This window comes from Corvus hawaiiensis, chromosome 3, assembly GCF_020740725.1.
Source record: "Corvus hawaiiensis isolate bCorHaw1 chromosome 3, bCorHaw1.pri.cur, whole genome shotgun sequence".
NCBI classification, from domain to species: domain Eukaryota; kingdom Metazoa; phylum Chordata; class Aves; order Passeriformes; family Corvidae; genus Corvus; species Corvus hawaiiensis.
Genome location: NC_063215.1, coordinates 17,234,122 through 17,260,747, shown reverse-complemented (window position 1 = coordinate 17,260,747; position 26,626 = coordinate 17,234,122). Strand labels below are relative to the sequence as shown.

The 26,626-nt window shown below is 46.8% G+C and overlaps 1 protein-coding gene across 1 annotated transcript; it reads right to left on the bottom strand.

Moving 5' to 3' along the window:
* Window positions 1-301: 301 nt before the first annotated feature.
* CMPK2 (cytidine/uridine monophosphate kinase 2) lies at window positions 302-10,914 on the bottom strand. Its single transcript, XM_048299004.1, has 5 exons — window positions 10,312-10,914; window positions 9,850-9,964; window positions 8,834-9,035; window positions 5,198-5,431; window positions 302-2,312 (listed from the first exon to the last, which is right to left on the bottom strand). Exons 1-5 carry the CDS (start codon window positions 10,912-10,914, stop codon window positions 2,192-2,194), a joined length of 1,275 nt encoding a protein of 424 aa, XP_048154961.1. The 3' UTR covers window positions 302-2,191.
* Window positions 10,915-26,626: the final 15,712 nt, after the last annotated feature.

Genomic DNA, 26,626 nt, shown 5'->3' with positions numbered 1-26,626 from the left:
TCTTGCAGACCTTTAATTCTAACAAAGATGTGAGAAAGGGAATGTTGGTTTTGTCTACCGTTCTCTGTTGTTCTCCTAGTCTGCATCAGTAGCTTTGGGTTATAGAAAAACTTAGACTATGAATATATTCTGCACGTGTGTAATTAACAATGTCTGATGTCAATTTTTGCAGGTATATATATTATCAGCACCATTTCGAATACAAAGCTACACTTGTAAGAACTCAGCATCAAAACCCAGAAAGTCTGGCTTCATGTGCAAGTTTGCGTGCGGGGCTCAGGACTGCTGAACAACGAATCAATATGATTTCACAGAAGCCATTTATTGTTTACATTACACTCTACTTATGCATTTTGCAACCACTGTACACGTGCTCACACACTACTTGATTGGTCCCTCTACCTTGTCCACACGCTCTGCACGCACTTTTCAGAAAATGTCACTGGTTCTAGTCCAGTGCGGCACAGTCCTTCTCTATTTCTTGCTGTCTTGGTATTCTGCTTCTCAGCTTCTTCTTTCCCAGTTTAGTGCAGTTTGCATTTCAGTAACCTCGATGAATTCCTGAGGGCTCTGATAAGAATAACTGAAGATGGTTTGGCTGGGGCACACTAACAGGGTTCAAATACATTACAACATTTGCGTAAGGAGAAAAGGCCAGTGGAGTTTCTCAGGCCCGGTTATCTTTTACCTACACAATGTTTAGGACAGGCACATATTTGCACCCTGATCATTCCTATGCAGTGGTGTCTTCTGGATGAGAATTTCCTCTATCCAGGACTGAATACATGAAAGCTTTATAATTTCTAAAATAATTGGAGCATCTACAAGTGTGCATTTTCAGTCTGCATGTGTGGCAAATCCAAAGGCTGCTGAAATACAAATAATATACAAAACACAACAGCATCTATTTCTAGGATTTATAAATTTATAGAATGTATAAATTATATAATATATTAATAACATACTCAAAACCATTAAACAGTGTATGAATAAAATGTATTTTAGAAGTTTTTCTTTCTATCACCGTGTATATACAGACTGGATATAGGAATTACAGTACTGAGTATATTTTTATTTAGAAGATAGATTCATTGATAATTGCACTTGCTTAAAACAGGAAAGTAAATAAAAGTGCTTTAAGCCAAATTTACATTTTAGTTTGGTTTTTTTTTCTGAAACTGCAGCTTAATTTCTGACCTCACAAAGTCTTATCCATAAGTTTAGCTTTATACTTAGGAGTTACAATAGTGAAACTAATGTATGTAAAAAATAAGCCTTTGCAGACCTGAAGTCTTGATGTAGCCTGCTTCCACATTCAACCTGTGCAAACACCCACTCAAGAAAGAAAAGTGAAAAGGTGCAATCATTGCCATTGCTCAGAATTTCTGCAGTTTTTCATTTCTCATTCTCTCAAAAGAACACTAGTTCACATTAAAAATATTAATAGGACAGAGAAAAATTTTTGTAAAAAATATTTTAGTGATCATTTATAAGTTTTTAATTCAGGTTCCCCTCAGGTCTCTGTTTCTCATTTGCTGGCATTGTCTGGTTTCCCTCTGAAAATAACTGATATTTCAGTTGCATATATAAACAGGCTTGGACTTTATTACTTAGAGCCCTTGGTGTTTACTGGCACTCATTTACAACATGTTTTTTTCCAAGATGCCCATCACAGCAACAGCTGCTCATCCTCTATTCCAAAAAAACAGCACTGGGCCACTGGATTTTCTGTTCCTAAATGTTATGACATTTAATTACAATGAAATGTCATTTTATTGTTTTAGTGCTGATGATATTTCAGCATCTCCTTGGGCATCTAATGCTCCTGATGCAGTCCAGCAAATTTTGGTACACAATAGATTCAGGAACAGGTTCTCCTGGTGATGAAGATGCATCATGATAGCATCTCAAAATGTCCTGGTGTCAGAGAGCACTCTGAGGTACTTCGTACATGACAGTAGTATGTTTGTTTCTTTACTAACAATGCTGAATGATGTGAGTAGCATTTTGCCTTATACAGAAAAGTACAGTAGCAACCACAAAACAGATAACCTGCACAGATTACTGGTGAAAGAATAAAATAGTATTCAGTATTTCTGTGAGGCAAAATGCATCACTGTGCATTTCCAGGTACCAAAACCAGTGGGGCAATAAAAAGTATCTTTTAAGTGCTACTACACAAAAGTTGCTTTCAAAAAGCACAGTGTTTCTTAATTAGTTGTAGCACTGTCTTGAGAACCTCTTCTTTGGAGGGGCTGGCATCAACCTCTTGGCATGCAGGATTCACCATCCTTCTGTATGACTCTTCAACTCTATTTAAAACAAAACAAGAGAAATTAAACTTCAAAAGGCAGGCATATGAAATGGCATTAGTCATCAGTCTCAGAAGACAGTGCTTGCACTGCAGAGACAGAAGATAGAAAATCTAATATGAAGCTAAGAATGAAATCTACTGCAAAGAGCAATAAACCATTAGTAACTATTACAATGTAAATCTCAAAGCATATAGTTTCCTTGACATTGATTCCCAAAGCTCCAGCCACTTTAACATGGCATGGCATAAAGGCTTATCACTGTATACAGTCTGGTATAGCAGTAGAGTGGACAGTCTGCTCCTAGCAGCTGAATTAATTTTTTCAGTTTCTGCTAAGGTATCTCTGAACTATTTGGCATTGCATTGTGTAGGTGTGCTCATTGACTGATCTCAGCTTTGACTCACTGGATTACAGAGTTGACATATCATTCAACCTCTTCCTCTGATCAACTAACTGGATAAATAAAAGGATGAAATACAGGATGAAAACCTCCTCACTTAGGCTATAAGCGTAATGCAGAACTCTCTCACATTTAGCCTTTGAGGGTGTGAATGAGGATGTGAATATTATTTTCTATGTTCCCATAATGCCATTCAGGATGGAAGTCACAAGACAAATCAATGAAGATTTTGGATGTTCTCATATTTAGATTGACATAATTAACAGGTGGAAATAACTAAGGGCTTTCTGACAAGAATAAGTAACAGAATTAAAACATAAAAGCTTCTTAAATGTCAGTGTGTCCCCTAGCTAACTCATCCCTCTGCAGGTCCCTCTATATGAGCTCTGTGTCCACAGAGTTTCTGTCAAAATTAGGCAATCACAGAATCATAGAATCATAGAATGTTTCTATGGAATGGACTCTAAAGACCATCTAGTCCCAACTTCCCTACCATGGGCAGGGACACCTCCCACCAGACCAGGTTGCTCAAGGCCTTATGCAACCTGACTATGAACACTGCTAGAGTTGGGACATCCACAGCATCTCTGGGCAACCTGTTTCAGTATCTCACAACCCTCACAGTTAAAAATTTCTTCCTAATAGCTAACTTAAATTTCCCCTCTTTCCATCTGTATCAATTACTCCTTGTTCTATCTCTACAGTTCTGGGTGAAGAGTTCCTATCTGGCTTCCCTGTAGGCCCCTTCAGATACTGGAAGATTGCTATGGGGTGTCCACTCAACCTTCTCTTCTCCAGGCTAAACAGTCCCAACTTTCTCAGTCTGTCTTCATAGAGGAGGTGCTCCAGTTCTCTTATCAACTTTGTGACCCTCCTCTGAACTTGCTCCAACAGTTCCATGTACTTCCTATGTTGGGGACACCAAAACTGGACTCAGCACTCCAGGTGGGGCCTCACAGGAGCAATGTACAGGAGGAGAATCCCCTCCTTCAACCTGCTGGCTTTTGATGGTGCATCAACCCCCAAATCTTTCTCTGCAGGGTGCTCTCAATCACTTCTCCGTCCAACCTGTAGATGTGCTTGGGATTGCCACGACCCAGATGTAGGACACTGTCCTTCCCTTTGTTGAACTTCATGAGGTTTGCACAGGTCCACCTCTCAAGCCTGTCCAGATTCCTCTGGATGGCATCCCTTCCTCCAGCATGTCCACTGCACCACACAGCTTGGTGCTGTCAGCAAATCTGCTGAGGGTGCACTTGCTTCCACTGTCCATGTCACCAAAAAGATGCTGAATAGTATCAGCCCCAATAGCGACCCCAGGGGACACCACTTGTCGCTGTTTCCCATGTGGACAATAAGCCATTGACCACAACTCTTTGTGTGCTGCCATCCAGCCAGTTCTTCATCCACTGAATGGTCCATCAATCAAATCCACGTCTCTCCAATTTGAAGATGAGGATGTCATGTGGGACATTGCCAAACACTTTGCAGAAGTCCAGGTAGGCTTTGTCAGTTGCTCTGCCCTATCCACCAATGTTGAATTTGTCAGGCAAAATCTCCCCTTTGTAAAGCCATGTTGGCTGTTGCCAGCGACTATTTTTAAGGTATATCATCACCAGAAATTTAAAACCCTAGAGGTAGATTTCAGCCTTGCTTGTAGATATGGAAACCAATATTCAGGTGTCTCTGCTGAGGTATCTACACAAACACTGGGTATTTAAGTTTCCACCTTAAACAAAGATGATCTAATCAATACATTGGCAGAGCCTAGACAGAAATTCAGCACCCTCTAAAGTAGGATACCTAGGGTGACATTCAGTTGCTTAAGTTAATGCACCTAGTACTGCTTGAGATGCTCTGGACTATCTCATTCAGCTTCCAGTTCCTAGCCCAGAAAGTCTCCACAGGTTCTGCATCACATCTGTCACGCTCATATCAAAAGGCTTTAGATACTGAAGTTTAGATCACTGAGCTCCAAATGAGTGGTGAGGTGAATCACTTTGAAGGCTCCACTGAACGTATTGACTATACTGGTACCTGAGACACTTTGCATAACTAAGGAAATCTACAAGAGGACATTTAAATTTTATTCTCTTAATCTGGAGCTCAATTCCAGAATTTCCTGGGGAAGCTGTGTGTTTCAACTTCTTGCCTCCCAGTCCTGGAACTTTTAGGTCTCTCTCCTTCATGACCTCACTAAGAAAGGTGCTCAAATAAAAGCAGCAAAGCAAAATAGAAGTATTTGAACTCAAAGCTTCTTTACAGGACAATTAAATTCTACATCTGCATCTTTCAAACAGTTTTAATTAGACGTGACAGAATTTACTCTCCCTGTCAGCCATGAATCCTTTCCAAAAAAAAAACCCAAACCAAAAGCTTATACAAAGGAAATTCTTATCCCAATAATGTGAGAGGCACGTTTGTTATTGGTCCTACAGGAGCCAAGATTGCCTCGAGCCTCGTATTCCCCATTAAAGGGTACCTTTGGCGAAACAAATTGTTAGCTTCCAACTCAGCTTCCTCCTTTGTTTTCTGCAGCCCCCGATGCTGAAGTCTCCGGACTCGTTCGTCAGGGTCAACAGTCAGGAGAAGAACAAGATCAGGTTTAAGCAGATCTTCAGGCCACTGATACACTTCATCTTGAACTGGTGGAAGATCCTGGACTTCCCCACTTGTTTCAGTAGCAATTGTGTAGGCAGCTGTGCTGTGCCAATATCTGTCAGGAAAACACCAAATGGAGGGAGAGAAATTTTAAAGAGGACACTAATTCTTCAGTATTGTAGGAGACAGTTGCCACTATAACAACAAGTCATTAACAATGAGATAGGTGACACCATGGCTTTGAAGAGAAAACCAAGTAACAGTTCTGTGCTATCCATTATTTCTTAACAATGATATTGCTCGGTGCACTATTCAGAGCTAATGTGAACTGTTAATTAAAACATTATGCAAAGACTGTTCCAGATACTCCTGTCAAAAGAAAGTCTCCTCATATATTGAGACAGGTCAAAGAAGAGATTCACTATATCTCAAAATACTTTACTCTGAGTCCCCTTTTTTGTGGTTCCTATCCTACTTCAAGAAACAGATTTGGTAGAGAACATGCAGTCTTCACAAACATGTGAATGAACACAGACATTACTAATGCTACTAATTTCACTTTCTTTAACATTCTCACCACTACAAGGCACTGTGTTTGATAGATTTCAGTGGATTTGAGGCTGGTTGAAAATAGCATGTTGCAGTGGGGATCCTGCAACACGCATATATCAAACCAGGAGTCCCGTGGAAAGGAAATATATATGGACAGACAGATTCTTGATAGCTGTTTCAGAGATGTTTATTTCTCCAGCCGCATGGCCGGAGCTCTGCCCAGGAACTGTTCCAGTCACAGGACCAAGGGTCCTTCTGCCCGCGCAGGGAACACAAACCAACCAATGGGAACGAGGCTGAGCAGGGGCAGGAAACCCCGTGTCTGTGCCCTCAGGGCCCCTCTCCCAGGGCTGCACGGCGGGGGAGGGACCCCAACACCTCACTCGTTTTATTTTAATAAAAGGAGAATGAAAACAACTGGATAAACATAACAAGAACAGTTTCAAAACAAAACAAGCCACCCCTCCTGAGTCTTTAAATGTCCAAACAGATTCTCTGGAACATCTTAGGGCTGACAGAAGGGAGACAGAATTCTCTGAGCATGCTTTGTGGGGAAACTGAGGCAGGAGAGGGTTTAACTTCTTCCCTCCCCCTTTTCATCCCCCACTCGGCATTGGAAAGGGATTTTTGGGGAAACAATTGGCAAAAGCATGGTTTTGTGAGGGAAACCATGGATGAAAAAACGGATTGGGAATACACTGGGGGTAATAGGACATAGGGTAAAAGGGAAAGGTGGGATTAGGAAAGGGAAACTGTAGGGGGGGCTTACAATGGAGATACTGTCTAACATGACTACGATTTTTTGCATATATACTGCCTTTTACAGGAACACCATCAGGCCCAGTGACCTGCGATGCTTGTAACCCTTTTCTCCCTAGTACAATATTAAATTCCACCACCTCTCCATCTCCCAAGCTTGGGATGCATTTTTCAGGGTTATTCTTTTTAATAGCAGTTCTATGCACGAATATGTCTTGCTGGTTGTCACACCTTGTTATAAAACCATAATTTTGCTTAACATTATACCATTTTACTATCCCTAAGGTCTTAGTTACTATGATCGTTTCGTTTTTTCGAGTGGCTGCTGTTTTCTGTCTCGCTGCGTCTTTGCTCTCTCCTTCGGTCGCTCCCGTGTTGGAATTCTCGGAGCTGCTGGTGCCTGCGCGCTCTTCCCGGGGTCGCGTTCGGGGCTGCGCGGGCCGGGCCGGGCCACGCCGCTCAGTTCTCCGTGCGTCGCCTCCTCTGGTCGCAGCTTCGCTGCCGCTGCCGGGCGCTGCACCCACGTCTCGGCTGGGCCCCCGAGCGACGACCCCCCCGCGCCCCGCTCCAGCGCGCGTCTCGGCCGGGCGCGGCTCCGTTCCACCGCCATCGCCGCCAGCCGCCGCCCGCGCGCCGCCCCTCTCGGTCGGGCGTTCACGGGGCTCGCGCCACCACGCACTGCACAGGGCCATTCGGGCACCGCCGGGTCCCGCCGCGCCTCGCTCCGCCACCGACACTGCGGCTCGCGTGGCTCCGCCCGCGCGCGGGAACTGCCTCGCTGCTGCTCTCAGAGCGCTCGGTGCACGTGGCCTGGGCCGCACGGTCCCTGCGCCACACTTCCCTTCGCCAGGACACAGCTGACATTGCTCAACAGTCTCGGTAACTAAATAATATTCACGAAAATATTCTTCCATCGGCATATATTTTGACTCCAGTATTAACTGTGTCCAAACGGTTTTCCAAAAGCCCTTGGTAATAATTAAATCCCAAGAAACATAGAAAAAGTTCTTAAACAACCATGCCAGGAAGTGTTTCAGTTCTTTTTGAGCTTGAATCAAGCTAAAATTTACAAATCGTTGTTCAAGAATCATTTTTAGTTTAAGATAAATGTCCATATGCGGCTCTGAGAGCCAAGAGTCTTCCCACGGTTCCTCCATAGTTTAGATATGGAATAGCAAAGCAAAACCAAGAAGAGGAATCCAAAGTTTCCAGGGTTTACTCACACAAATCAGTCGCTTAGGGATCGGGGATCGTTCTGCTCACAAATCTCCACCATTTGTTGCAGTGGGGATCCTGCAACACGCATATATCAAACCAGGAGTCCCGTGGAAAGGAAATATATATGGACAGACAGATTCTTGATAGCTGTTTCAGAGATGCTTATTTCTCCAGCCGCATGGCCGGGGCTCTGCCCAGGAACTGTTCCAGTCACGGGACCAAGGGTCCTTCTGCCCGCGTAGGGAACACAAACCAACCAATGGGAACGAGGCTGAGCAGGGGCAGGGAAGCCCCGTGTCTGTGCCCTCAGGGCCCCTCTCCCAGGGCTACACGGCAGGGGAGGGACCCCAACAATAGCACTCACATGCAAACAACTCTGTGTGTGTGTGTGTGTGTGTATTGCAGCAGGAGGTTACAGTACACCTACTGAAATAAGCCAGAGGGTTCAAAGTGCATCTAGACTTTTTATTAAAAGTAATATTGTAAGCTGCCTACACAGTTAGTGAAAACCAGAAATAACGCAAACAAACCCAAAAAAGTGGGAAGCATATTTCTGGCTTTACATTCACAAAGAGTGAGTCTACCTAAAACTCAGTCATTCCAATCCACCCATATCTCAGACACGTCTTAGAGACAGCCATGACCAGCAGCCCACAGTTTCCTCTGGTTTGTCACAAAACAGTTTTAGCTCAGGATGCACAATCTGTGCCTCCACTATTCCTAACTGAAGATGTAAGAACTTTCTTGTGTCCTAAAGCTAGTTAGGACTAGCTTTAGGAAGTTCCCTATTTTTATGTTATCATAAGTGTTACTCTTTAGAAGACATAATGTTTATCTGACTCTCTGCAGAGTGCTTCCAAAAAACCCCAATACAAGCTACAAAAAAACTCAAAACAAAACCCCTGAAGAAACACAATCACTGACTGCTTGTAACACTGAACAACTGTGTGATGGCACTGATATAAGAGGGCTTCTTAAGTACACAAACCTGTCTACGATCACAGGTGCCTGAGTGGATGCTTTTGCTATCTCTGACGCCAGAATGTAGTTGCCCGCAGCATAAAATGCTCTTTTAACGAGTGTTGGCTCATCATCAAATACCGTCCTCCACTGGCTGATGCAGGCTGGTGGGGACCGCAGCAGAACACCATTCAGGGTGTCCTTAACAGCCTGGGTCACCGTGGTTTTGCCTACATTTACAGAAGGAAAGATTTGTTATATTGTTTACCAGATACACCTGAGTTTTAAAAACTGAAAAACGCTCCTGTCTGTTCATGTGGAGCACAGGTTCTGACATCTGAATATGTAACCTGAGTATCTTGTCATAAGGTTTCCAGCGGAAACTGATTCTGAGTCTGGTTGCAGGAATTCCTCCCCTTCCTGCTCTCTGGGCCTTCCAGTACTTGCTTTCACCAACTCTTAGCCTTCACTCCCTTAAATGCATTAACTGCATGGCAATTTCTCTGTATAGTCATGGCAATTACCCTATATATTCATTTATAATATTTTTCTAGGTTGCAATTTATGTTAATGTTGTCATGCTGGTCATCCAGTTCTTTCTTTTTATGGAGATTTTCAATTCTCTTTAACTGACAAGTCAGAAAGCAAAGCTATTCAGAGGCAAGTAATATTTCTCCCTGAGACAAACTGCTGTCAGTTTCCCAGACTACCACTATTTTAGTTCATTTATTTGAAAACTCTCCAGTAAAAGTATGTTTCATCATCTGCACAAGAAATTTAACTTTCAGTACTCCACTCTGTATTCTTTCATTTACATAGGTAAGGAATCAAACCACTGAATGTAAATTAACATACACTAATCTTTTACAAGTAAGAAAGAGAGATTGGCATTTATAATTACTAACTCCTTTTCTGTCACAGGAATCCAGGCTGGTTTTTTTATTATTATTTTATTTTTAAGCCTTATTCCTGAACAAAAACCATAGCAGTTGCTCTTTTCAACAATTTCTCATCTGTAGTTCTTCAACCATACATTGCTCTTACCTGTGGCATCCAGCCCCTCAAAAACTATGACGGGAAAACCTCCTTTTTTTTGGTGCTCTGGACATTTCTCCAGCAGGTCGAGTACTGCTTCAGCCTCTGGGATCCGTCCCGCACACTGCAAGGAGAGATCATGGAATCATAGAATGTCCTGGGTCGGAAGGGACCTTTAAAGACCATCCAGTCCAACCCCCCACGCAGTGCACTGGGACATCCTAAACTAGATCAGGTCTCTCAGAGCCCTGTCCAATCTGACCTGGAATGTTTCAAGAGATGGGACATCCATCACCTCTCTGGGCAACCTGCGCCAGTGTTTCGCCACCCTCACCGTTAAAAACTTCTTCCTTACATCTGCTCAGAATCTGCCCTCCCTTCGTTTGAAACGATTACCCCTCGTCCCCTTGGCACCCGCCCGTCGCACGGCGCTGAAGAGCCGAACGTCGGCCCCGCGGCCGCGGTGCTGACCTGGCGCAGGCGCTGGCGGAGGGCGCTGGCGGAGGGCGGCAGAGCGCGGACCACGGGCCGGGGGCCCGGTGACCCCGGGGCGCAGCGCCGCAGCATCGCCGGGCCCGGAGCCGGGAGCCGGGAGCCGGGAGCCGGGAGCAGAGAGCCGGGAGCCGGGAGCAGAGAGCCGGGAGCCGGGAGCCGGGAGCAGGGAGCCGGGAGCCGGGAGCCCGGGGCAGGGGGCAGGGAACCGGGAGCCGGGAGCCGGGAGCCGGGAGCAGGGAGCCGGGAGCAGGGAGCCGGGAGCCGGGAGCCCGGGGCAGGGGGCAGGGAACCGGGAGCCGGGAGCCGGGAGCCGGGAGCCGGGAGCAGGGAGCAGGGAGCCGGGAGCAGGGAGCCGGGAGCAGGGCGGAGAAAGGCGGGCGGAGGCGGAGGAGGAGCCAGCGGGAAACGAAACTGGCCCGGCCGTCCGGGAAAGCGCCGGTCTTCGGGGACCAGCCCGGAGCAAGGGGCAGCTCCTCGGAACGCCCTTCTGCCTTCCCCGCCCTGCGTGAGTGGCACCGGGATGAACGGGCTCGGTCCCGCGGGGAATGGCTCTGTGCGCGGATGGGCGCCAGCAATCATGGGATGTAAGGTCCCGCCCGCCAGCAAGAAAGAGTCATATTCCCACGGGCTCTCGTGGCTGAATCCTGGCTATCTCCTAAAAAAAGAAAAAAAAAAATTTAAAAAAAGAAAAAAGAAAAAGAAAAAAAGAGAAACAAAAAAAACCCAGAAGTGCAAATATGCTCCGCTGCTTGAGACTGGCCCAAAATTGCAAATAAGCTGTAAATAAACTAAAGTGTTTTGTTGAGTAGCAGTGCCCAAGCACCACTGGGCTGTCAGGTATATCAGTAACTTGACCCCATTATTTGGCCACTCAGTGCCTTGATAACAAGACCAACAGACACAATTTTTGGGAGCAAACCGGACATTAACAAGCCTGTTTTCATAACTTTGCAGTGGCCAATTTCAGCTTTCATCAGCTCAGAGGCAGGAACCAGAAGCATTGAAAACAGCAATAGCACTGAGTCTCATGACAGCTGTTATGAGTAACACTGCCCAAAATGTAGTTTTTGAGTTTTCAGAAGATGTAGCTTAAAATGCTGGACAACCTGCATCTCTGTAGAAAACTTTTCCTCTTTTTCAATAGTTGAAAAACTGCCACTTAGAGATATCTAAAGTTAAACTTTTGATGCATTTTCTGAACAAATATACTCTACTCTACAAGAAATTCCTTGGAAACTTGTCTTCCTCTGGTCATTTCAAAGACATGCACAAATACCTTTTGCTGTAACTGCAGGGAGCAGGGAGCAGCTCATAGGCAGTAACAGTTGCAAATCATCTGTACTAGTTGGAAACTTCCCATCCCGAAGAAGCCGGTGAAAGGCTGGGTGGAACTGGAAATGTAGCCTTGGAAGCTCTGCAATACAGTCTCAGCATCATGTATCAAAATTCATTTGGGTTTTTTTAAGGCTGTTTCATACCTGAGAACTCCAGCACCATTCCACATCACTCAAACATATGGCTATGGCATTGGGTATGGATACCAGAAGACACAGGGTAAAACACAGTTCATTATACAGGAAGCCAATAGATAGTTTTAAGACCATAATAATATGCACTGATTAAGAGTAGGGGCTCTTCTCAGCCAATATTTTGTCTGTCAGAATGACATGCTGTACATATGCCTGGCTTATCTGTGGTCCCTTCTCCTAGTCCCTGTGCTCCTCCAGCATCCACATTCACCAAATTAGGAAGGTTAAACAGTACATCTTCATCTTTCCCTTTCAGCACCTGTTGTAGACCCTTGCTTATGGAGTTAACTAAATGTCTTTTTGACTCTGTGATGGAATCTACCTCCACAAACCCCTGTGATCTCCAATTCCAGAAATGCAACTGTTGCATAAAAACTTTTCTTTTATAAGTTTTAAACTCACATCCTACTTACTTCAGCAAGTGACCCTTCTAACAATATTACTGATTTTGGTGAATAACAGTTCAACATTCAGTTTATTTATTACCTACAGGATTTTTTTAAACGTCACTCAGATTTCCCCTTCAGCTTTTCATGCCAGAAATGACAGCCTCCATCCCTTGCAAGGCAGCTGCTTCATCTCCTTGATCATTTAGAAACAAGGATAACTTGTTTAACTCCATAAGGTCCTGCCAAGATGTGGAGACCTGAACTGGACCACTAGTTGGAATTTGGGTACACTTACCAAAGTTTCACAGACTGGCAGAGTAATGCAATCTACCTTGTTTCTGAGTGATACTAAGCTTTAAGTTGACTTTTTTCTCTGCTGCCTCCCACAGAGCCATTGATTTCAGGGGAGTAGCAATAGTGATTAAGATCTCCGTCGTCAGCACAAGTGCCACTGCTGAGCTCAGCATCAGGTACACAAGGTTTCAATGATTCTTTCAGATCTGCACTGCCTCACCTTTATCCATACTGAAACTTATCTGCCACTTTTCTAGTCATTTGTTTGCTTGAGGTCCAGCTGACTTGAAGCCAAGTTTCATTTCATTTCACTTGTAAAGCTGGTCATTTCCCTCATTGACCTCATTTCCCTCACTGACCTCTTGGCTTCTTTCTCTTCTGGTTGGTTTTTGTTGTTGATTGGTTTTTATTGTTTGTTTGCTTTTGCTAGTGTAGCCTTTCCACTCTCTGAACAAATGGAAAGCGCTTACTTTCGTTTTCCCTATTCCCGTCTCACTGCCTTGATATAACCTTGTTACAACCATTCCTGAGCGAAGCTGGTGGTGATTCCTTCATTTATAATAGGCTTAGGAGATCATTCATAATAGGCATGTGATGCCTGTTCTCCTGCCTAATTACTTAAAAGTACTGTCTTTCAGGAATCAAGTAAAAATATAGGAAAAAAGAGTTGTCTTTTATGCCCAAGATGTTTTGTTGTATTTAAAATCAGTGGGGGAGTATGACTCAGTTTTGAAAGTAACTTATAGTAAGCATTTTTCAGCCTCTTTACAAGGACCTTTATAGTTTTGTCCTCTGTATAATATGAAGCAGTGTTGAAGAACAAATATGCTAATTACGTACAAAACACTGCTCAGGAGCATTTTCACATTTTTGAGTGTCCACTGTGCTTACACAGAGCTATAGGGAAGAGATACAGAGACAACAAAAGGCCATATGAATATTCAAAAAATTCTGATCCACACAAGGTAGAAAAAGAGAAAAAAAAAACCAACTGAAAATTGATTAGCCTGTAACTTAAAAATATATCTAAGTGTACAGTCCTGTAAACAGCTGTGTCACACACAGGCAGGAAAAACTTAAGTTGAAGGCACATAAAATTTATAGGTACATGGAATACATGCAAATAAAACTGCACTTTTAATGCAGAATAAACTTTCAAGAATGTCACTAAAGGGCCCTCCAGTAAAGAAAAAGGTTTGGAGATAAGACCATAAGAACACCGATGTAAAGGTATCTTTTCAGCTTTATACCGGCTAGCGCTTGTATTTCAATGCCTTAGAAAGCCTCGAGCAGCCTTGAGAGGTAGCACGGGCGATCTAGCACTTTAGTAGCTCTAAAATCGGTACCTGAATCAGCTGCAGAGCAAATACCATCAGCAGAAGCAAAGAGGGAGAAATATAGCTCCCTGCTCGCTCAATTCCCTGCAGTTAGAAGCCTTCAAATGAGACAGACGACCAGAGGTGTTTACAGGAAGGTAGCTGAGCTGAGAGAGAGCCTTTGCCTCCCCTCGACCATCTTTTTATTCGGAGAAGGGGAAAGGGGATGACTAGGGGCGGACCCGGGGTGAGCGGCCAATCAGACACTGCTGAAGAGTCTGAGTTACATTTGGCTTTGCCTGCACTTGGAACAAAGGAACTCGGAGCACATGTCTTTGGGAGGGGGGATGGGAAGCTCAAAACAGGCAGCAACAATTCCCTATTTTTTTTTCTTTAAAGCTGGGTTGTAACTCTTAGTAACTTAAAAGTGCATAGAACAGTAACAAAACAATAGTGCAAAATATAATTGTAATCTATCGTCCCTACAACTCGACAGTACCTAGGATGCCTTTAAACTAGTTCCCCAGTCAAAACTCAGAGGTTTAGTCAGGACATCTATGGTATGGAGTATCAGGACAAAGATTTACAAAATACAGTGCAAAAACCTGAGTGCAAAACAGTGCAACTTAACTTAAGGGATTAACATAAAGATCTGCAGTAGGGGGTTTACATGAAGGTGCAAAATCAGGATTCTTTTTACGGCGTCTCTTCCAGGAGGCAGTTTTAACCTCCTTAACTTTTGAGGAAGTGACATAAGGTTTTACCCACTTCCCTGGGATCCATCTCAGTCCTTGAGGGGTAGATACACTGGCATACCCACGTCCCCAAGTCACAAGTTTGTACGGTCCTTGGATTTTTTGAGTCTCTGGGTCCCGGATCAGGACTTCTGGATTTTCCTGCAGTTTCTGTCTCCTGGTGTTCTGGAAATGACGATAGATGGGAGGGTTTGGATCCTCAAAGGTGCCATTCAGGAAGTTTATGGTAAACAGTGCTTTGCTGAGTCTGAGGACAGGTGAGTTGAGTTTGGTGGTCCCTGATTGTTGTAGCAGCATTCGCTTGAGGGTTTGATGGGCACGTTCAACAATGCCTTGTCCAGTTGGGGAGTGAGGAATACCTGTAACATGTCGAAATCCCCACTGCTGACGAAAGTTTTTAAACTCCTGGGAGGTGTAGGCAGGTCCATTATCAGTTTTTATCTCCTCAGGTATACCGAGCACGGCAAAAGCTTGGACAAGATGTTTTTCAACGTCCTTAGCCTTTTCACCTGCATGTGCAGAGGCATACATAGCACCAGAGAAGGTATCAATAGAAACATGAACGTATTTTAATCTCCCAAATTCAGGGAAATGTGTGACGTCCATTTGCCACACTTCACCACTATTAATGCCTCTGGGATTGACCCCCATGCCCAGTGATGGAAGCTGTAGCTTCTGGCAGTTGGGACACGTTGCCACTATTGCTTTTGCCTGTGTCCGCGACAGATGGAACATGCGGATAAGAGCAGGAATATTTTGATGGTACATGGCATGGCTCAATTTTGCTTGTTCAAAAACTTGGGGGAGCTTTGGTAAGTCGGCTGATAAAACTATGTCTGCTGGCATAGCCAGAGCATCAGCTCTACGATTACCCTCTGCAATAAATCCCGGCAGGTTTGTATGTGACCTCACATGCATGACAAAATAGGGATGCTCTCTGTGGGAAACCAGATAAATTAATTTTGAGAGTAAATCATAAATTTTCTTGTTTGAGATTTCTTTTAGGAGAGCATGCTCAGCTCTAACAGTTACTCCAGCTACATATGCTGAGTCTGTGACCAAATTAAAGGGCTCTTTGAACCTCTCAAATGCTCTAACAACAGCTGCTAATTCAGCTACTTGTGGTGATCCCTGGATTACCTCGATGTCAGATTCCCACTTTTGCGTCTTTGGATTTTTCCATGTGACCACGGACTTTTTACTTTTTCCTGAGGCATCAGTAAAAACGGTAATCGCATCGAGGGGTTTTCTACTTTGAATCTCTCGAGGGATGAAAGAGAATGGCAGATTAAACATGTCATGTTTTGGGTAATGATTTGAGATTTGGCCTGAGTAACTATCTAATGCAAATTGTAAATTTATATTATTTTGGAGCAGGTGATCTAATGCGTCAGTTGTTACAGGTAAGTAGATGCATGCAAAGTCACATCCTGCCAGGGTGCGGAGCCTTGCTCTACCCTTCATGATAATTTTTGCCATTAGTTCTTGTGGCTGTGTGATGGTTTTAGGAGGTTGGAGTGGAAGGAATACCCATTCAATTATGATGAGGGGTTCCTTCTGCTCTTTGTCCCACTGAAATATGAGGCCATGAAAGCGTGGTACCTTCCCTAGAATGACAAGCTTAAAGGGTAGGGAGGGCTGACACCTGTGCGCTTGTCTGGTGGAAATGAGCTCTTGTATCTTTTTGAGAGACTGCCTTGCCTCTTCTGTCAGGGATCTAGGGGATGCTGGACCGCCTTCCCCTTTTACTAGGTTTGCAATAGGAGCTACATCCTCTGTGGTGAGTCCTAACCAGGACCTTAAATACTTCAGTGTCCCACAGATCTGTTGCACTTCCTCTAATGTTTTTGGGTTATTATTAATGGTGACAGGTGTTGGGGTGATAGAGGTTTCTGTGATTTTGAGTCCGAGGTATTTCCAAGGGCTTGTTCTCTGCATTTTTTCAGGTTGTAATTCAAAGCCCTTGGCCTCTAGGGCCTCAACCACCATGTTAAGTGTCTGCTCGAGATACTGATTATTGGGAGCACACACCAGCACATCATCCATGTAATGCAGGATGATGGCTTTCTCTGCTTTGGCACGGATGGGAGATAGAATTTTAGCAATATACTCTTGGCAGAGAGTTGGGGAATTTTTCATACCTTGGGGAAGCACAAGCCAATGATAACGTTCCATGGGAGTTTCATGATTAAGAGATGGTACAGAAAATGCAAATCGGGGGGCATCTGCAGGGTGGAATGGAATATGAAAGAAGCAATCCTTGATGTCAAGAACAGCTAAATGCCAATGTTGTGGGAGCATTGAGGGTGATGGCATACCTGGTTGAAGGGGTCCCATGTCTTCAATAACCTTATTAACTTCTCTAAGATCTTGGAGTAGCCTATATTTGTTCTTTCCCGGTTTTTGTATTACAAACACGGGTGTGTTCCATGGGCTGTTAGTTGGAACTATATTTCCTTTAGCCAATTGTTCAGCCACTAATGTTTTGAGTGCCTCTAAGTTTTCTTTTTTTAACGACCACTGGTTAACCCACACGAGTTCATCTGTTTTCCAAGTTAATTTATGTGGATGGCACTCTGCTTCAGTGGCCTGCAAGGGAAAATTTTGATGTCTAGGCGTGATATCAATTTTTGTTCCCCACTGAGACATGGCATCCCTTCCCCACAGGGTGAATTTGGTGTCTAGGACATACGGACGAAGTGTCGCTATTTGTCCTTCAGGACCTTCAATTTGGATGGTGTGTTTGGACTGCTTTGCAATTTGGGTACCTCCAATCCCTTGTATGATGCCCTGAGATTGCAATTCCCATTGCGTAGGCCACTTATCAAATGGAATGACAGACACATCAGCACCTGTGTCTAACATTCCCATGATACTGATTTTATGTGATTTGTAACGGAGCTTACATTCTATTACAGGTTTGTCATTTCCCAAAACCTCAGTCCAACAGATGGCTGGGATATGACCATCTGTGGGCAGGTATTTGGGCAGTGGAAAGGCCTGTGCAATGACTTGACCTTTAGGCATAAAATACGGTGGATATATACATTGTACAATTAGGTTAGAACACCCGTTCTGATCCATTTTCATGAGTGTGGGTGTAACCTTGTCTCGGTTTTGAAAGACAGGTGTCTGCTAAGGAAGGCAGAGGCCCCCCTTGAAGTGGCAGATATAACCCCTTTTCCCTCCAAGTTATTATATTTTGAAATCAAGAGCCTTTAGGCGAAGATGTGGGAAATAGGAATAACAGTTCTTTACTATATATATATATATATATATATAACCAGTCAAACAAAACAACAACAACTCTGGCAGTAACAGCAATCACAAACCCAGTCCCAGCCCTCTCGGCTGTCAGGCCCTTTCCCCTCGGGTGCAGTTCCGCTCGCAGCCGGCAGGGGCGCTGGCGGCTCCCGGTGAGCAGGGCAGGTGCGATGGTTCCCCCGCGGCTGCAGGGGGCGCTCCGGAGCGAGCTCGGGACACACGCGGCTCTGGTGCCCTGGGATCCCGGGAAGGGATGGAACAAAGGCTTCACAAACCGCTGGGCAGCCGATCCCGGACTCTCAGGAACAGCAGGCTGGAATGGCAGGGACGAACGCAAATCCCGGGTGGCAGACGAGATGTATCCAGATGGGAAAAAACCCACGGAGGCCCAGGCAGGCAGGGTGAGCAGGGCTACAGCGTAGCGAAAGCTCGAAGCAGCAGCGGAGCAGGACAGCCACAGCTCGGTCTCCAGCAGGGCAGGGAAAAGCGGCTTTTGGGGTCCCGGCGTTGCTTCCAGCAGGAAGAAAGAACGGCCAAAAAGAAAGCAGCAGCAGCTCCTTTCTCTGCAGCTTCTCTCTCCGGACGCTCAGAGCGAACTGTCCCCACACCCAGGTGTAGACAAAAGAGTAGCCAGGCCTGCCCCACTCCCCTTTTTGTCTTTCTTAAGTACAGCTATTTGTCCCCTAGCAACATGCATATGGGAGAAAATTCCTTTAACAGGAAAAAAAACTAAGACTAAACTAAAACCCCAACATTATCCACCCCGAATTTTTTCCCATACTAACATGTTACATGAAACTTAACTTTTTTTTAACCATATAAATCTATGCATTACCCAAATTATATACAAATATACATGCTGATATTGATACAAGTGCAGATCCATGGGTAGTTCACCCTAAAACAAGGTCCTCTTGAGGTAAGCATCGGGTCTCTCCATCCTTTTGCATCACCCACCAGGTGCAACCTGGTCCCTGAGCAAAAACAACCCCACGGATGGGTTTGTCTTTGCTCAAGGCAGACTTTACCCAAACAGTTTTTCCAAGCATACCTCTCATGTGCACCACTGGAACCTTATCTCCATCTGTTGTTTGTAGGGGTTCGGATTGGGCAGGGCCTGCTCGGCTGGTGGAACCTCGAGTGTTAACTAACCAGGTGGCTCTTGCTAAATGCATCTCCCAGTTTTTGAAAGTCCCCCCACCCAGTGCCTTCAAGGTGGTTTTAAGCAGTCCATTACACCGCTCAACCTTCCCAGCTGCTGGTGCATGGTAAGGGATGTGGTACACCCACTCTATGCCATGTTCTCTAGCCCAGGTGTTTATAAGGCTGTTCTTGAAATGAGTCCCATTGTCAGACTCGATTCTCTCAGGGGTGCCATGCCTCCAAAGGACTTGCTTTTCCAGGCCCAGGATGGTGTTCCGGGCAGTAGCGTGAGGCACAGGGTAGGTCTCCAGCCACCCAGTGGTGGCTTCTACCATTGTGAGCACATAGCGCTTGCCTTGGCGGGTTTGAGGCAGTGTGATGTAATCAATCTGCCAGGCCTCCCCATACTTGTATTTGGACCATCGCCCGCCATACCACAGAGGCTTCACCCGCTTGGCCTGCTTGATCGCAGCGCATGTCTCACAGTCATGGATAACCTGGGAGATACTGTCCATGGTTAGATCCACCCCTCGGTCTCGTGCCCACTTATAGGTGGCATCTCTGCCCTGATGGCCTGAGGCATCATGGGCCCATCGAGCTAAGAACAGTTCTCCTTTATGTTGCCAATCCAAGTCTATCTGGGACACCTCTATTTTCGCAGCCTGATCTACCTGTTTGTTGTTACGATGTTCTTCATTAGCCCGGCTTTTGGGGATGTGAGCATCTACATGACGGACCTTCACGGATAGCTTCTCTACCCGAGTGGCAATGTCTTTCCACTCTTCAGCAGCCCAGATTGGTTTTCCTCTGCGCTGCCAGTTTGCCTTCTTCCACCTTTCCAGCCAACCCCACAGAGCATTGGCTACCATCCATGAATCGGTGTAGAGGTAGAGCTTTGGCCACTTCTCTCTTTCAGCTATGTCCAGAGCTAATTGGACAGCTTTGAGCTCAGCAAATTGGCTCGATCCACCTTCTCCTTCAGTGGCCTGTGCAACTTGTCGTGTGGGGCTCCATACAGCGGCTTTCCATTTCCGGCTAGCGCCTACAATTCGGCAGGAACCATCAGTGAAGAGGGCGTATTGTCTTTCACTCTCTGGTAGCTCGTTATATGGTGGGGCTTCTTCGGCACGTGTCACCTGCTCCTCTTCTTCTTCAGAAGATAACCCAAAAGTCTCACCTTCTGGCCAGTTTGTAATTATTTCCAAGATCCCAGGGCGACTTGGGTTTCCAATTCGGGCGCGCTGCGTGATGAGGGCAATCCATTTGCTCCAAGTAGCGTCGGTGGCGTGATGCGTGGAGGGAACCTTTCCTCTGAACATCCACCCCAGCACCGGTAGTCGGGGTGCCAGGAGGAGTTGTGCCTCTGTGCCGATTACTTCTGAGGCAGCCTGGACTCCTTCATAAGCTGCCAGGATTTCCTTCTCGGTGGGAGTGTAGTTGGCTTCAGATCCTCTGTAGCTTCGGCTCCAGAATCCCAGTGGTCGGCCCCGAGTCTCACCAGGCACCTTCTGCCAGAGGCTCCAGGACAGACCATTGTTCCCGGCTGCAGAGTAGAGCACGTTCTTCACCTCTGGTCCTGTCCTGACTGGGCCAAGGGCTACGGCGTGAGCAATTTCCTGTTTGATCTGGGCGAAGGCTTGCTGCTGTTCAGGGCCCCAGTGGAAATCGTTCTTCTTGCGGGTAACCAGGTAGAGAGGACTCACGATCTGGCTGTACTCGGGAATGTGCATCCTCCAGAAACCTATAGCACCTAGGAAAGCTTGTGTTTCCTTCTTGTTGGTCGGCGGAGACATTGCTGTGATCTTATTGATGACCTCAGTGGGAATCTGACGTCGTCCATCTTGCCACTTTACTCCCAGGAACTGGATCTCTCGGGCAGGTCCCTTGACCTTGCTCTTCTTGATGGCAAAACCAGCTTGCAGGAGAATTTGAATTATTCTCTCTCCTTTCTCAAACACTTCGGTTGCAGTGTTCCCCCACACAATGATGTCATCAATGTACTGCAGATGTTCTGGAGCCTCACTCTTTTCTAGTGCAGTCTGGATCAGTCCATGACAGATGGTGGGACTGTGCTTCCACCCCTGGGGCAGTCGGTTCCAGGTGTACTGCACGCCCCTCCAGGTGAAGGCAAACTGAGGCCTGCACTCTGCTGCCAGAGGAATGGAGAAGAATGCATTGGCAATGTCAATAGTGGCGTACCACTTTGCTGCTTTGGACTCCAGCTCGTACTGGAGCTCCAACATGTCTGGCACGGCAGCGCTCAGCGGTGGAGTCACTTCATTCAGGGCACGATAGTCCACAGTCAATCTCCATTCCCCGTCAGACTTGCGCACAGGCCAGATGGGGCTGTTGAAGGGTGAGTGGGTCTTGCTGACCACCCCTTGACTCTCCAGCTCGCGGATCATCTTGTGGATGGGGATCACAGCATCTCGATTTGTCCGATACTGCCGGCGGTGCACTGTCGAGGTGGCAATTGGCACTCGTTGCTCTTCCACTTTCAGGAGCCCAACTGCAGAAGGATTCTCAGATAGTCCAGGCAGGGTGTTCAATTGCCTAATGCCCTCTGCCTCCACAGCAGCAATCCCAAATGCCCACCTGAGTCCTTTTGGGTCTTTGTAGTAGCCATTCCGGAGGAAGTCTATGCCCAGAATACACGGGGCCTCTGGGCCGGTCACAATCGGATGCTTTTGCCACTCCTTCCCAGTCAGGCTCACCTCAGCTTCCAAAAGGGTCAACTGCTGTGATCCCCCGGTCACCCCAGCGATGGATACAGGTTCTGCCCCCACATGTCCCGATGGCATTAAAGTACACTGTGCCCCAGTATCAACCAATGCATCATATTTTTGTGGCTCTGATGTGCCAGGCCATCGGATCCACACCGTCCAGAAAACTCGGTTCTCCCGTGCCTCTTCCTGGCTAGAGGCAGGGCCCCTCTAGCCCTGGTTATCATTCTTTCCCTGGGCGTACATGCTCGAGGTACCTTCAAGGGGATCCGACATATCATCCTCCCTTCTGTAATGCCTGGCAGCTCGATCACGGGAGGCTGAGGCTACCTTCACCTTAGCGGAACCCCCTCGGTTAGTGCCTCCCTCCTTGAGTTCACGCACCCGCGCTGCCAGGGCAGAGGTGGGTTTCCCATCCCACCTTCTCATGTCTTCCCCATGCTCACACAGGAAAAACCACAGCTCAGCTCGTGGGGTGTACCCTCTCTCTCTAGCAGGGGGACGACGGGCTCTGACTTGGGGGCCTGTGACTCGCACTGGTGCCACACTGACCCTCCTCATCTCCTCCCTCATCTCCTCCATCTTCTCCTTCATCTCCTCTTTGAGGTCCTGGACCACAGCAGAGACATGAGCTTTCAGCGGGCCATTGATCATGCTGTCATAATGCCTGAGCCTGTTGGCAACGGAGCCCACTGTTTCTCGGGTATTGTCAGCATCAATCGTTGCAATGAAGGTGGTGTATTGCGATGGCCCTAGCCTTGCCAGGTTCCACATCATCTGTCCTGTGCACCTGACCTTATCGAGGTCATTATCATGCTGTCCATCCTTCCCAAAGAGTACCTCTAATATTGCCACCTCTCTTAGCTGTTGGATCCCTTGCTCGAGTGTCTTCCACTGCATTCTATGATGATACTCCTGCATTCTTTCTTTGTGAATGAACCTTTCTCTCACACTCATTAAGAGCCGCTCCCAGAGAGAGAGAGGCCCTGGCTCCCTCACAAATATCTGGTCCACACCTGGGTCCTGGGTCAACGATCCCAGATACCTTGCCTCACCACTATCCAGTTGCACACTTGTGCCCATAAGGTCCCAAACCCGAAGCAGCCAGGTGGTATAAGGCTCACGCCCCCTTCGCACAATGTCGTTGCGCATAGCACAGAGACTGTCGTGCGACAGGGACTCAGTAATGATTTCTGGCTCTGGCTCTCCTGCTGGTTGTGAGGGCCCTGGTTGCCCATCATCATTAACTGGTCGTACTGATTTGGTCTTATACTTCCTCCTTTGCACAGGGGCAACTGCTGCTGGCTGTGGTTGTCCTTGTGGTTCAGCTGAAGCCTGGACGGTTGTAACATCCGTGGGTTCCACTGCTGCACCATCGGACTCACCCTCTTTGGGGCAGGGAGAGGGTTTTTCACTAGCTGAGGAGGTGTATTCCCTTAGCAATTGGCATATCTCCTGGCGCACCTGGCCCATCTCCTGGCACATCTCCTTGCGCACCTGGCCCATCTCCTGGCATATCTCCTGGCGCACCTGACCCATCTCCTGGCATATCCCCTGGCGCACCTGACCCATCTCTTGGCACATCTCCTGCATCCCTTTTGCCAGTACCCCCACCCAGTTTGGGTAGTCCATTTCTGAGGTGGACTGTTGGGCAGTATCAGTCTGTGGGGCGGGATCTCTAGTGTCTGGGGCTGTGGCAGGCTCTGGCTCTGGGGTAGGATCTCTAGTGTCTGGGGCCGTGTCAGGTTCTGGGGTAGGATCTCTAGTGTCTGGGGCCGTGTCAGGCTCTGGAGCAGGATCAGGCTCTGGGGTAGGAACTCTACTCTCTGGGGCCATGTCAGGTTCTGGGGCAGGATCTCTAGTCTCTGGGGCTGGTGTCCGGGTAGATATCCAAGCCAATCTCAACTTATCCTTGAATGCTAAATAGAGTAGGCCTATCAGCAGCAGGTGGTTAGTATTCAGAGGGAATTTAAACCCTTCGAAAATTGATGGGGTGGGCCCAAAGAACTGGTTGAGGGGTTGGGAGAAAACTTCCCCTGGTGTCATTTCCTCACAGAAGGTACCATTGTTAACATAACCCCAAAAACATGTGCTCAGTGTGTGATAGCTGTTTATCCATGTGCCCACATTCCGGAGGAAGTTAAAAACCCATGAATTCCTCACCTTCTCGACCCATAACGCAAGCTGGATAACAGCAATGGTAGCCTTAGTCAGAGGACCCATATTCAAGTAAGGAGCTGCAAAGGGGAAGAATATAGCCACGGCTACATGCCACCCAAACCAGGGTAAACTAGACCACATAGTGCTGCCTAACAAGGTTCCAATATCCAGCACACAAAATAAAGTTATCGAGGAACTGTTATTCCTTTTTCACCTCTATCTCTTAATGCCCTCAGGCCCCACGTTGGGCGCCAAGATCTGTCTCGGTTTTGAAAGACAGGTGTCTGCTAAGGAAGGCAGAGGCCCCCCTTGAAGTGGCAGATATAACCCCTTTTCCCTCCAAGTTATTATATTTTGAAATCAAGAGCCTTTAGGCGAAGATGTGGGAAATAGGAATAACAGTTCTTTACTATATATATATATATATATATATAACCAGTCAAACAAAACAACAACAACTCTGGCAGTAACAGCAATCACAAACCCAGTCCCAGCCCTCTCGGCTGTCAGGCCCTTTCCCCTCGGGTGCAGTTCCGCTCGCAGCCGGCAGGGGCGCTGGCGGCTCCCGGTGAGCAGGGCAGGTGCGATGGTTCCCCCGCGGCTGCAGGGGGCGCTCCGGAGCGAGCTCGGGACACACGCGGCTCTGGTGCCCTGGGATCCCGGGAAGGGATGGAACAAAGGCTTCACAAACCGCTGGGCAGCCGATCCCGGACTCTCAGGAACAGCAGGCTGGAATGGCAGGGACGAACGCAAATCCCGGGTGGCAGACGAGATGTATCCAGATGGGAAAAAACCCACGGAGGCCCAGGCAGGCAGGGTGAGCAGGGCTACAGCGTAGCGAAAGCTCGAAGCAGCAGCGGAGCAGGACAGCCACAGCTCGGTCTCCAGCAGGGCAGGGAAAAGCGGCTTTTGGGGTCCCGGCGTTGCTTCCAACAGGAAGAAAGAACGGCCAAAAAGAAAGCAGCAGCAGCTCCTTTCTCTGCAGCTTCTCTCTCCGGACGCTCAGAGCGAACTGTCCCCACACCCAGGTGTAGACAAAAGAGTAGCCAGGCCTGCCCCACTCCCCTTTTTGTCTTTCTTAAGTACAGCTATTTGTCCCCTAGCAACATGCATATGGGAGAAAATTCCTTTAACAGGAAAACCTAAGACTAAACTAAAACCCCAACAAACCTCTATCCCAGCAGGTGTTTCCCGAGTATCCCCAATAACAAAAAGGTATGTAAATTCTGGCATGTGGTCCAAATTCTGGAATGAAATGGGTATTACAGTCTGTTTGTTGTTGTTGAAATGGTGTGCTTTATCACAGGTTACCTTAAACCTGAGTCCAGAAGTCCAAGTTGCTTTGTCTGCAGCCCTATTTATGTCTGAACGCGGAGCTGTTAGGACGCGTTGAGTCGCTAGTTTCCCTGCTGTTGACCTGGGGAAACAGTCTTTGGAGAGTTTTTATCAGCAGTTATAATTGCTCTGCAATTGCGAGCTACATGTCCCTTTTTCTGACAACGATAGCATACAAAGTTACCGCGCGATTGAGTTTCTCCTGTACCTGTAACATTCTCCACAACCTCCCCAACCATCCCCACTTTTTTCAAAAAGGGAGCAGCTGTGTTCAGCTGCACCTTCTTAGTACAGACTTCGAGGATGGATTCAACAGTAGGAGGAGGATACAGCGGGAGAGTGAGAATGACTTGTTTGCAAGCATCATTTGTATTAACTTGGAGAAGTTCGAGTAGGAGTGCTTGTTGGAGGTCAGGATTAGGGACCTGGGAAGAGACAGCTTCGTACAAACGGTTATAAAAGTGAATATTTTCATTTGGCAATTGCTTAATGGTGGTATAATGAGAATTAGGAGTTTGAGATGGTAATAATGTTAAGGCCTTTTCAGCAGCACGTGTGATTTCAGTAAGAACTGGACGAGGGATAAGCATTGCTTGTTTTTGAGGATTTGCCATATTATTGTCACCAGATAAAAGGTCTAATGTGATATAATTGTTTTCAAAATCCAGGTAATTATCTGGAGTTTGCCACAAAATTTTCAATAAATCAGATAAAATTATTTTCCATTGCTTTTTCCACACCATAAAATCACCAGGTGTGAGAAGAGTTTGCATTAATGTAAGTAAATCATGAGGTACAAGTAAGTGAGTTGCAAAAGTAGCACTTAAAAGGCTCTTAAAATAATTACTATGCATTCCAAACTCCTTAATTGCCTTGCACAAATCCTTAATATCAGAATAAGAAAGGGGTTTCCAGTCAGGGTTAGCTCCATTGCTAGTACAAGAGAGTGTAGTAGAAGCAGTTGGAGTTACTTCCTGGTAGGCATGGGTTCTCGGATTCAGAGGGGCAGTCACAGGACTGTGGGAACCTGGGGCGGGACAATGGGAAGCAGGGGCAGGGAGTGGAGGGGCAGGGGCGGGGAGTGGAGGCGGGGACACGGCCGGCGGAGGGGAGGGGTCGGGGGCGGGGTTGTGGGAGGCAGGGGCGGCACTTGAGCCATGGGCGGGAACAGAGGGAGGGGTGAAACACGACGCTGTGGGGACGGGGTTGGGGGCGGGGTCAGGGTGTGACGCAGGAGTGGGAGGGGATGGGGACAAGAAGGGATTTGTGGGATGGGGGAGAAAGGGATTGTGGGAGGTGTAGTTTGGAGAGGAAGGACCATTGCGTCCGCCATTACTGGAGACAAACAAACTGGGAGAAAAGCGGTTGGGGGGAGGGGTTTTT

Coding starts and splice junctions, on each gene's coding strand:
- CMPK2 (XM_048299004.1), bottom strand. CDS start 10,914: ATGATTGCTGGCGCCCATCCGCGCACAGAGCCATTCCCCGCGGGACCG. Junction 9,965..10,311: donor TCCGCCAGCGCCTGCGCCAG/GTCAGCACCGCG, acceptor CTCTCCTTGCAG/TGTGCGGGACGGATCCCAGA. Junction 5,432..8,833: donor GCACCTGTGATCGTAGACAG/GTTTGTGTACTT, acceptor TTTTCCTGACAG/ATATTGGCACAGCACAGCTG.